Consider the following 12,139-nt stretch of genomic DNA (forward strand, 5'->3'; position numbering starts at 1 on the left):
TGGAGCTTCTTTAGAGTTGCACAGTAGGCATCTGAGTTGACTGTCGTTCCTCGTGGCATAAAGTCCACTAGCAAATCGTAAACATTATGAAGTAGCACAGCTACAACTTGCATCAGTGTGAACGGGAAGGATGCCGGCAAGTGGCGCGGTGGCGTGTTGCGACGTCCGCACGAACTACGGGACTATACGCGCGAACGGCCTTTACTTAAAAAACAACCCTCGTATCTGTATGTGGACATATCGCTAACCCATAACTTCTGACTACCCATATTTTCGTGCGGATCCGACCGTTCGAAGTCACGCATTTCCCTTTCCGCGAAATTTTGAAGACAATTATGCTATCTCGGTTATGTCCGCACTTACACGACACTGTTTGAGTGTGGAAGTTGGATTTCCACCGATAATTTACATACACTCATAAACGCGGCTTGGAGGCGCAGCCTAAGCGTTGGTTCAACGTTTTACAATAGACCGTAGTGAGCCGTGCCGGCTCTTATCGATTGATCCACCGGGTCGGCATGGTGTGATCTTTGGGCTCGGCCGGTTGACGTGGCTTTTGGCCGCGACGGGTAGGGGGCTAGAGAGGGGACAGCCGGAGAACCGCGCGGGCTGGGGAACCAGGGGGAGCGTGGTTGAGCAGGCCGGGGCAAGACGCAAAGGTTGTGGTATGTTTGACACGTTTGCAAGACCGAACCTGGCTTGTAGTCTGGGAACTGAACTCGGCCACATTACCCGAATCGAGTCGTGCGGCCCTGATTTGGATCTGTAAAGGATCTCCTAAAAGATTTGGTGAGAATTGCTTGTCATGTTTTTGGTGCGCATATTATACTGATCCTTGCTTCCCAAGTATCGGCACCATGACTGGAAACTGTTGTCTTGCCAACCAAAAGGTCCCCTCTATTTAGTGCTGTTTAAGTAAACACATGTTATTGTGTTTGATTAAAGGTCTATCTGGATTTTGTGATGTGATACAGTCCGAGTGTATTAATTGGTACTATTGCTGTTCGGAGTGACGGACGGCATAAGCCAGTATGGTGAAACTACAATATTTTTGGTTCAAATGGCTCTGAGCACTATGCGACTTAACTTCTGAGGTCATCAGTCGCCTAGAACTTACAATTACTTAAACCTAACTAACCTAAGGACATCATACACATCCATTCCCGAGGCAGGATTCGAACCTGCAACCGTAGCGGCTGCTCGGCTCCAGACTGCAGCGCCTAGAACCGCACGGCCACTCCGGCCGGCTGTAATATTTTTCCTGGTACACTGAGCTGTGTGGACGTTGTTATAGTTGGTTCAAAGCACAGGATTAACATTGAATCTGTACGTTCTGTGTTATCTAATTGCGTTACTTGTTCACTCGTAAACAGTGAAATGGTAGTCTTACTTCACTGTTTAAGTTTATCAGCATCCTGTTAAGGGGTAATTTAAATGAGCTCCCCAGTTTCAGTGAGCATATGTTAACCTACTAGGCCGGCCGGTGTGACTGTGCGGTTCTAGGTTCTATAGTCTGGAGCCGAGCGACCGCTACGGTCGCAGGTTCGAATCCTGCCTCGGGCATGGATGTGTGTGATGCCCTTAGGTTAGTTAAGTTTAATTAGTTCTAAGTTCTAGGTGACTGATGACCTCAGAAGTTAAGTCGCATAGTGCTCAGAGCCATTTGAACCATAACCTACTAGTGTAGTTTAAATTTCTAAGCAGACTTGGTATTATGCTATTCGCCCTCGTCCTTTAAGGTTACGTCAAGGGCATTAGTTATTGATTCACCCTTGACTTTTATTTCAATGTTCGTGAATAGGCTATTATTTTGTACATGGTAGTTATTTTACGTTTGAGGAATTAATGTTTGCCGTCTCCCCCCCCCCCCCCCTCCTTTCTCTGAAATTGTGTAGTAGCACGGGCTGTAAGACCTTTTTTTTCAGTGTGTTATAGTGTACTGTGTGCGGCACCCTGGCAAGCCCATATGAGTTTTACGGAAACTGACTACGGTCGCGAAAGCCAGTGCACACGTGAGAGCTCCGTTGCCTCACGAAGTTTCCCAATGACCCCTGTTGATGCAGAAGGGAAGGCTGTTTACTCGGGAGTCGCCTTCCGTCCTCGCGGGCGGCCTCTGGCCGGCTGACGCTTGTGGCGACCGCGCCGCTAATGACGGCGAAGGAACCGGACCGCCGCGAAGGCCGTGGCCAGCGGCCGCGGGCGCCCTCGCCCTTCCTTCCGGCCTATAAGTGCGGCTGCGCGGGCCCGGGCGCCACAGTCCGCGGCAGCGCCTGCAGAGCCACCCATTACACCACAGCCGTCGACATGGCCTGCAGACTTCGCTCCGCCGCCGCTGCAATCCTCGCCGCCGTGGCGCTGCTGTCGCACCTCGCGACCGCAGCCAAGCTGCGTGAGTATAATGTCGCCAGTCGTTCTACATCTACATCCATACTCCGGAAGCCACCTGACGGTGTGTGGCGAAGGGTACCTTGTGTACCTCTATCGGTTTCCCTTCTATTCTAGTCCCGTATTCTTCGCGGAAAGGATTGTCGGTATGCCTCTGCGTGGGCTCTAATCTCTCTGATTTTATCCTCACGGTCTCTTCGCGAGATATACGTAGGAGGGACCAATATACCGCTTGACTCCTCGATGAAGGTATGTTCTCGAAACTTCAACAAAAGCCCGTACCGAGCTACTGAGCGTCTCTCCTGCAGAGTCTTCCACTGGAGTTTATCTATCATCTCCGTAACGCTTTCGCGGTTACTAAATGATCCTGTAACGAAGCGCGCTGCTCTCCGTTGGATCTTCTCTATCTCTTCTATCAACCCTACCCGGCACGGATCCCACACTGCTGAGCAGCACTCAAGCAGTGGGCGAACAAGCGTATTGTATCCTACTTCCTTTGTTTTCGGATTGCAATTCCTTAGGATTCTTCCAATGAATCTGTCTGGCATCTGCTTTACCGACGATCAACTTTATATGATCATTCCATTTTAAATCACTCCTAATGCGTACTCCCAGATAATTTATGGAATTAACTGCTTCCAGTTTCTGACCTGCTATATTGTAGCTAAATGATAAGGGATCTTTCTTTCTATGTATTCGCAGCACATTACACTTGTCTACATTGAGATTCAATTGCCATTCCCTGCAACATGCGTCAATTCGCTGCAGATCCTCCTGCATTTCAGTACAATTTTCCATTGTTACAAAGTCTGGATATACCACAGTATCATCCGCAAAAAGCCTCAGTGAACTTCCGATGTCATCCACAAGGTCATTTATGTATATTGTGAATAGCAACGGTCCTACGACACTCCCCTGCGGCACACCTGAAATCACTCTTACTTCGGAAGACTTCTCTCGATTGAGAATGACATGCTGCGTTCTGTTATCTAGGAACTCTTCAATCCAATCACATAATTGGTCTGATAATCCATATGCTCTTCCTTTGTTCATTAAACGACTGCGAAGAACTATATCAAACACCTTGCGGAAGTCAAGAAACATGGCATTTACCTGCGAACCCTTGTCTATGGCCGCTCTGCGAACAGAAAACCGCACCGTAGCGGTCTGTGTGCGTACAGGTCGTGCTCTTTCACACATACGATTACGTTAGACAGCTACTGTGGCTTCGCTCCTTTCAAAGATATACTTTGGCTGAAGAACTTGATAGACATCTTATTGCATTTAGTCGTTTTAGTTGAAACTGTAATTTGATGGATTTTATATACTATAGCTAAAGTCCTTCGAATATATGGTGTCTAAAAACCCCAGCAATTGAGAAACTCTAGAAAATGCGTCGATATTGATACAATAAGTTTCTTTAATTTACGTCTATGGTGACAATCTTTTTTGTTTAACAGATTACCGTTTTCGGTCTTTAATGACCATCAGATCCGCAGCAAAAATGGGAAAAAACATAAATACACTCGCAAATTGTATACAGCTTAAGAACAATACAGAGATCATATTGAAAAGTAGTACTGACGAAATTTACATTTGTGCGGTTTAAATATGAAGAGGCATACCTGTTTCATAAAAACACTGTCCTAATGTACTGCAGCGATAGTGGCATCGTCAAATGTTAAATGCGGAATCAGCACCAGCATCGTCAAATACATATAAATAACATCACATCACATGCACGAGTCGTGTTGTCAGTAAAACTACTGTTTAAAACAAGCTGCCGTACAGTAGCCACAAGATGTTTGTGTTTAAGTTGCCCAGATGTCGCTAATGTCGGCATACACTAGTTTTCAATAATTAATTGAAACAGCGAAAATAAAAAGGGATACAATAGATAAAGTCTGTAATAAGCTTATAAAGTAAAAAAGTTTTTACAGTAATAAAAAGCAATAAAAAGAACACGACAAAAGTAATATTGTTAAAAAGACGAAGAGTTAAAAACCAGTGGTTGACATATGCTCTAGTACCAACATTCTAGACAACGACATAAACATTAAACACCATTGATATTGCACCGGGTAATATTAAACAACATAAATCGCTAAAGGAGTCACAAATGAAATTTCCTTTTTATTACTGTAACACCTTTTGTACCTTATAAGCTTATTACGCCTTCTGTTTTAATGATTGCCACTCCAATTCACGTATCATGTCTGTGACACTATCTCCCCTATTTCGCGATAATACAAAACGAGCTGCCCTTCTTTGTACTTTTTCGATGTCATTCGTCAGTCCCACCTGATGCAGATCCCACACCGCCCAGCAATACTCCAGAATAGGGCGGACAAGCGTGATGTAAGCAGTCTCTTTAGAAGACCTGCTGCACCTTCTAAATGTTCTGACAATGAATCGCAGTCTTTGGTTTGCTCTACTCATAGTATCATCTACGTGATCGTTCCAATTCAGGTTATTTGTAATTGTAATCCCAAAGTATTTGGTTGAATTTACAGCCTCCAGATTTGTGTGACTTATCGAGTAATCGAAATTTAGCTGACTTCTTTTAGTAATCATGAAAATAACTTCACACTTTTCCTTATTCAGGGTCAATTGCCACTTTTCGCACCATACAAATATCTTATCTAAATCATTTTGCAAGTCGTTTTGATCATCTGATGACTTTACAAGGCGGTAAATGACAGCATCATCTGCAAACAGTCTAAGGCAGCTACCCAGATTGTCTCCTATGTCGTTAATATAGATCAGGAACAATAGAGGGCCTATAACACTTCTGTTTTACTCGATGACTTTCCGTCTATTACTATGAACTGTGACCTTTCTGACAGGAAACCACGAATCCAGTCGCACAACTGAGGCGATACTCCGTAGGCACGCAGTTTGGTTAGAAGACGCTTGTGAGGAACGGTGTCGAAAGCCTTCTGGAAATCTAAAAATATGGAATCAATTTGACATCCCTTCTCAATAGCACTTATTATTTCATGAGTATAAAGAGCTCTTCGAGGTACTTCATAATGTTCGAATACAGTATATGTTCCAAAACCCTACTGCAAATCGACGTACACTGCGAGCTGTGTGACATATGGGACTGTCCTGCTAGTAGGTGCCACCGTACCAAGCAAAAGCAAACTGCCTATATGGGTGAACATGGTCCCCAAGGATAGGTGCGTACTTGTATTTATCCACTGTGCTCTCCAGAATGAGGAGATCACCCAGGGAATGCCACGAAAATTTACCCAGCTCATAACGCTGCTGCTACGATCGGGTTTGGATATATGTGATGTCCTTAGATTAATTAGGTTTAAGTAGTTCTAAGTCTAGGGAGCTGATGACCTCAGATGTTAAGTCCCATAGTGCTCAGAGCCATTTCAACCAACACGCCTTATATACCCTCCACTGCTAGTGCTGCCACCTGACGTCTGTGAATAGTTATTGCACATTGACGTCGAACGTAGGCGGTGGTCACATTAATGTGGCTGGGCCGTGTATTTCCGATTAGGTGTCCAGATCTCTACTGTATACAAGACTGTACTCTCTAACATCGAGTTGAATATGATTCTTGCTGTACAGGGTGGTCCATGGATAGTGATCAAGCCAAATATCTCACGAAAAAAGCATCAAACGAAAAAACTACAAAGAACGAAACTGGTATAGCTTGAAGGGGGAAACCAGATGGCGGTATCGTTGGCCCGCTAGGTGCCGCTGCCATAGGTCAAACGGTATCAACTGCGTTTTTTTTAAAATAGGAACCCCCATTTTTATTACATATTCGTGTAGTACGTAAAGAAATATGAATGTTTTACTTGGACCACTTTTTTCGGTTTGATAGATGGCGCTGTAATAGTCACAAACATATGGCCCACAAAATACCAATGGTCCTCCGCTCTTTACTAATACTTTTATTGATTTCAACATTTGAATTTCCCTCTTAAAAAGTAGATCCCATGCTTAAAAAATTTTCGACTATTCTGATCCTTTCTCTTCTGTATAGGGTTCATTTTGATTCTAGATCATTAGTAAGGTATTCCACTTATTGATAATTAATCTTCATATCTGAAATCTATATTGTACTGATAATCTATATGCATATGTAATTCGTGCCTACCTCATCTTTTACTATGACTCACGTAGAAAAAAATAAAGTGCTAAAAAGCCTAGCAACTTGCCACGAAACAAGAAACAACTGTTGGAGTCTCGCTACAGTTTCCTCCATGCACTTCCACTACCAAACTGTCGATTCCTTGATGCCTCGGCAAGTATCCTATCAAGCGATCTTAAAATTTCTTTTCTCGTCTGTTCGAATCAGTGCTTCTTTATTTTATGCCCGATTGACACATATTCAGCATTCTCCTGTAGCAGACTTTCATTCCATAAGCGAAGATACCGAAAATTAGTAACAATAGGTTATTCGTAGACTATGAAAAGGACACAGAATTTCTCAAATCAGAAAATTTACGAGAGGTGTCGAAGGTAAGAACCCACTTACGCTTCTGAAAGAAGCCTTCTGGACACAATATTCACTTTCCGCTGCTTTTCACTTCGAAATGGTCTCGTCACAGCCACCTGGGCTCTGGACTTAAACAGTTAAAGGGCTGACGGGCATTCTGCGTCGAGGCAGTCCTTCGCAAGACGTCAAAGAGGCATCTCATTGTCGCCTCCCAGCCTTGGTGTGTAACAATTTACGTATTTTGGGTGGAAAACCTCTAATTTGAGAACTAGGAAAAATGAAATCGAAAACAAAAAGAATGAAGAAATTCCAGTGGGGAAAAGAGACTAGATATCACAGACCTTTGGTTCATGTCGTGCACTGTTTCTTCTTTTTCTCTGGTACACATACCATAATGACGAAATAATTTGCAGGTATTATCCTGCGGAGGTGAATCATAGGCTACGACGAAACCGGTAAAGAAAAAATTGAAGCATTTGAAATGCGATATTACAAAAGAATGCCGAAATTTCGTGGACTGATAAGCTAAGGAATGTCGGCAGAACTGCTGAGGAATATCTGTATCATTGGAAGAATCCTAAGGAAATGCAATCCGAAAACAAAGGAAGTAGGTTACAGTACGCTTGTTCGCCCACTGCTTGAATACTGCTCAGCAGTGTGGGATCCGTACCAGATAGGGTTGATAGAAGAGACAGAGAAAATCCAACGGAGAGCAACGCGCTTCGTTACAGGATCGTTTAGTAATTGCGAAAGCGTTACGGAGATGATAAACTCCAGTGGAAGACTCTGCAGGAGAGACGCTCAGTAGCTCGGTACGGGCTTTTGTTGAAGTTTCGAGAACTCACCTTCACCAAGGAGTGAAGCAGTATATTGCTCCCTCCTACGTATATCTCGCGAAGAGACCATGAGGATAAAATCAGAGAGATTAGAGCCCACACAGAGGCATACCTACAATCCTTCTTTCCACGAACAATACGAGAGTGGAATAGAAGGGAGAACCGATAGAGGTACTCAAGGTACCCTCCGCCACACACCGTCAGGTGGCTTGCGGAGTATGGATGTAGATGTAGATGAAGGAGAAAGATGACAGAACGTGTGTTAAGAGGTCAGAGAATAAGTTCAATGGTACCGGGGAAAGCTACAATGAGTAAAAGCTCTGAACAAGGATAGAGATTGGAATATTTGTTTAAAATAACTGAGGCCGCTGTGTGTAAGAGCTCTTCTTCGTTTTCTTTCTTTAATTTTTTTATTTGGGCCTCCATCTCCCCTTATGGCCCATCCTTTCACCCAAAGTGCCTTGATCTTCCAGGCTTCATTGCCTTTGTCGTGTGCGTGCGTATCCTGATAGTAAGATAATAATATGGAAATGAAGAAATAAAATAATAGAAATTGGAAATTTGTGGTAAGGTCTTATGGGACCAAACTGCTGAGGTTATCGGTCCCTAAGCTTACGCACTTCTTAAACTAACTTACGCTAAGGACAACACTCACACCTATGCCCGAGGGAGGACTCGAACCTCCGACGGGGAGGGCGGGAGGGGGGGGGGGGGGAGGGGGAGCCGCGCAGACCGTGACAAGGCGCTTCAGATCAAGCGGCTATTCCGCACGGCCTAAAATAATAGCATTTCATTGTTCTTCCGACTTCATAATGTAACAAAATTCCTTTATCAAAGATAAACTGCGAATAAATTTAAGCACGTGCTCCTCTTGGTTGAATAAAATATATTTCTTTGAAGGTGACAAGAAACGTGATCCTTTCTCCTGGGCATTACGGAGAAAATTAATTACGTCTGCATGAAAAGAATTTTTTTTGTAGTCCAAAAGAAGCAACCTTTTGTTGCTATAGATTCATCCTCCAAATGACTAAAAGTCAATCGTAGTACTTGGTCTTCATGTGTTGTCGACTTCTACTGGTAGTCTCACACCTTTATCACTTAGGTGAAGCAACTATAGCGTTGTAAGAGAGTCTTCTATAGCGTTAGCTTTCGTATTGCGTCGATTATCTATTAACTGCCGTAATGGGGAGCACTTGCGGGGTTTCCCTGATCGTGATAAGCAGCATGTTGCCAAATGTTTTCCAGTGATTGTCATCCTGCACAATCCGAAAATATTCCACTAAATGTAGGACAAAATTTAGGGAAATATTGCATCGCGGTTCTCAGTAATGTAGGTGGCTGTATGTCCGAGCATCCATAGTGCTGCATTTTGTTTGACAACTGGGTATCGAATGCGGTCAGTTCACATGAGTTCACGAACGTTCAGGTAGCTCCCGTTCGTCCTATCAATGGCTGCTAGGCGGTGGCGGGGAAAGTTCCACACTCAAGCGCTACTCCGCAAACAAACTTGTGCGCCAGCGAGTCGAAGCTCCCGCGTTTGTGGCAGGGCGCAGCTGCACTGACGTGGTTTCGGTGCAGTTTGTCGGTCTTGGGTATTTTGTCACTGACAATCAGATACCGCCGCGAGCGAATCCGTGAAGGCCGGAACGGTTGGGGAATGTTTCGCCACACTACTGTCCAGTTCATCTGTGCCTCCTTGGGGTTTCCACGTGCGGTCTTTATCATGATTATGTATATTGTCTTGTTTAGGAGCTGTGAGGTGCTTGGAACGCCGGCATGCACATAACTAAATTCTAGAAAGTATTTCCGGATTGTTGGAGGATTCCGGAGGAACAGTCGCGAGTTGTATCGGTGGCGCTACGCTTGTTGATCTTATGCTGGTTAAATGACTGCGGAGGAGACATTCGCCCTGACGCTCTATTTCTTTTCTCATTCAGTCGATGAGGACTGTCGCACATTTGTGTCGGACGCTGATTAGCCCAAGACAGTCCCGTGAGAGAGGCAGGCTGAGTGCCGCGAACTGTACTTTAAAGACGTTGCCAAGTAGAAGAAACCAGCTGAATGCCCGCTGCATTTTCGACGCCATAGCTACAGAGAGCGGTAGTACTTGGGTCACGTAGTACATTTTGCTTCCGTTGTATACATGAATTATCTGCACCTTTTGCAGGAGGTTCTGGTGTCTATCGAAGTGCAATTTCAGTGTGGTCCTGAAGCGGTTCAGGAGATCCGCCTCCCAGTAGATGCCCAGAGAACGATGCGAGGTTGTTGCTCGGACTGTGCCACTTCAGAAATTTCGTCAAAGCCTCCACTAAGGGGAAGTATCAGGTACTCATCTGTGCGCCACCCGCCTTCATATAGATATTAAGCACGTCTTCCGGGAGGCCTGGTCTTGTTGAAAAGACACAACAACAATACGTCGTATGCGTATGCTGTGTAGCAGATCCACGTGTTCTGAACCACTATTCTTCTAATTCTGTTTTCAGTGAGACTTAGGTTCAGCGGCTATAGCATATAGAGCCATCGACTGGGGCATGCTTGGTGAAGATCGATAAACGCGAAGAGATTTTGTGAGGTGACCGTCGATTAAAACGCGAGAGGAGGCATTTGATAAACGCGGAGAACGATTGTAGTACGAGTCTGAGATTACAAATGACGACAAGATATCCCAACCAGACTTTAAATCCCGCTTAATTGCCCTACTTTGGCACAAACATATGGACTGTCCACACACAAGTGCAGAAAATTTTGCCGTCTTACCGTCCATTTCTATTTGAATTGTCCCTCGTCCTTTTGCATCGCTTTCAGCAACCGCTGACAGAACCGCTTTATCCAATCAAATTCTTTGTTTAACCCATGGAAAAGTCTCTAAATTTCAATCCTCACTGTTCTGATAACACCAATTCCACGTACACATTGCTTATTTACGTCGAGTGCAAAGAAAAAAGAACAGCCAAAAGAACTGGGTTTCTTGCAGTGGTGGGTCCTGACATGACTGCTGAAAAGTAATGCCTCCTAATTTTTTATGCGAGAAGTCTTAAAGCTTTTTAAATAAAACAGACGTTACTAACATTCTACATCTTTATTCTTCGCGTCTGCTCACGAGTATTTATTTCTCGACAGTCACCCTGGCGACGAAAGCATTTCTCCTTCCGACAGACCAGTTTGTTGATACCGTCACTGTAGAATGTTTGACTTTTATGACCGAGCCACAACCTCACCTATGCTTGCACCGCTTCATCACTATCAAAGTGAAGTCCTTGAAGGAGATCTTTACGTTTCGAAAACAGATGAAAATCTAATTGGGGCAAGTCGGTAATATATTGAGAACGATTTGGGGGGGGGGGGGGGGGGGTGACCCCAAGGCGTCGGATTGTTGCAGATGTCACAACTCTGGTGTGCAGTCTGACAGTGTCATGGTGAAGGAGGAGGTGCCCCTGTGTGGACGAACTCTTTTAATTCGTAAGTCGATTACAGTATGCTGTCTCTCACATGCCGTTACACACCACCATGTTACACATTACAATCCGGACCCCATTGCCTCATTGTCAACTTGGGTCCACAGCTTCGTGAGGTCTGCGCCACATTCTATCCCTACAATCAGCGGCAAAGAGCTGCAAATATGTAGACAGGAAGAATAAAGATGTAGAATGTGAATTACGTTTTTTTGTTTGAAAAGCTTAAAGAGTTTTCACATAAAAATTCAGAGGCGTTACGTTTCAGTACGCCATCGTATATTCAAGCCACGGTCCGTCTCTACAATTTTCACACAATGTTCTTCCATTCATTAACCAAGTTGATGGTTCCCTGTTGCTTTTGATTGTGTCCTACCAACCATTCCCTTCTTTTAGTCAATTTGCGCCATAATTTCTTATTTTCCGAACTGTATTCAGTAGCTCCTCATTAGTTATTCGGTCTAACCACATAATCTTGAACATTCCTTTTGACGGTAATAGTAGTGGTATTTCCAAGTTTCGGGCTGCCATTTTTCACTATGTATTTCTCTCCAAGGATAACAGAGGGGGGGTAACACAGTGGTAAGACAATGGAATCACATTCGGGAGGGAAGAGGTTCAAATCGCCGTCTAGCCATCGGGATTTAGTTATTCATTGGTTGTCTAAATCTCACAAGGCAAATTGTGCAACCAGTTACGCAGGTTCCTATTCTTTATCTACCCCTACTATTTTTCCCTCTACTCCTCCTGGTCAACTACTCCTGGATGCCGTAGCAGATATCACACTATGCTGTTCCTTCTTATCGTAAGACTCTTTGAAAAGGAAAGGACAAAATTCCTTCCCCAGTCCGTGCATGTACATCAGCTGCAATGACGTCATCGGCTTCTTTCCTTCTTCCAATGTTCAAGCTTTACGTCGAAATGGTTTCCACGTACGTTAGCAACCAACAACCGCCATGAAAGAGAGATTAATACTACTTCAAGGGACATAATTGCTTACG

The 12,139-nt window shown here is 44.3% G+C and overlaps 1 protein-coding gene across 1 annotated transcript in view; it reads left to right on the top strand.

The window, feature by feature from the left end:
- Positions 1-2,266: 2,266 nt before the first annotated feature.
- The window catches only part of LOC124711938 (protein takeout-like), a 34,352-nt gene continuing 24,479 nt past the window's right edge, over positions 2,267-12,139 (top strand). Inside the window, exon 1 of the mRNA XM_047242197.1 lies at positions 2,267-2,389. Within this exon, the coding sequence (XP_047098153.1) occupies positions 2,305-2,389 (85 nt within the window). The 5' untranslated portion in view covers positions 2,267-2,304. The remainder of the gene's footprint in view (positions 2,390-12,139) is intronic.

Source organism: Schistocerca piceifrons, chromosome 8 (assembly GCF_021461385.2).
Source record: "Schistocerca piceifrons isolate TAMUIC-IGC-003096 chromosome 8, iqSchPice1.1, whole genome shotgun sequence".
In the NCBI taxonomy this organism is placed as follows: Eukaryota; Metazoa; Arthropoda; class Insecta; order Orthoptera; family Acrididae; genus Schistocerca; species Schistocerca piceifrons.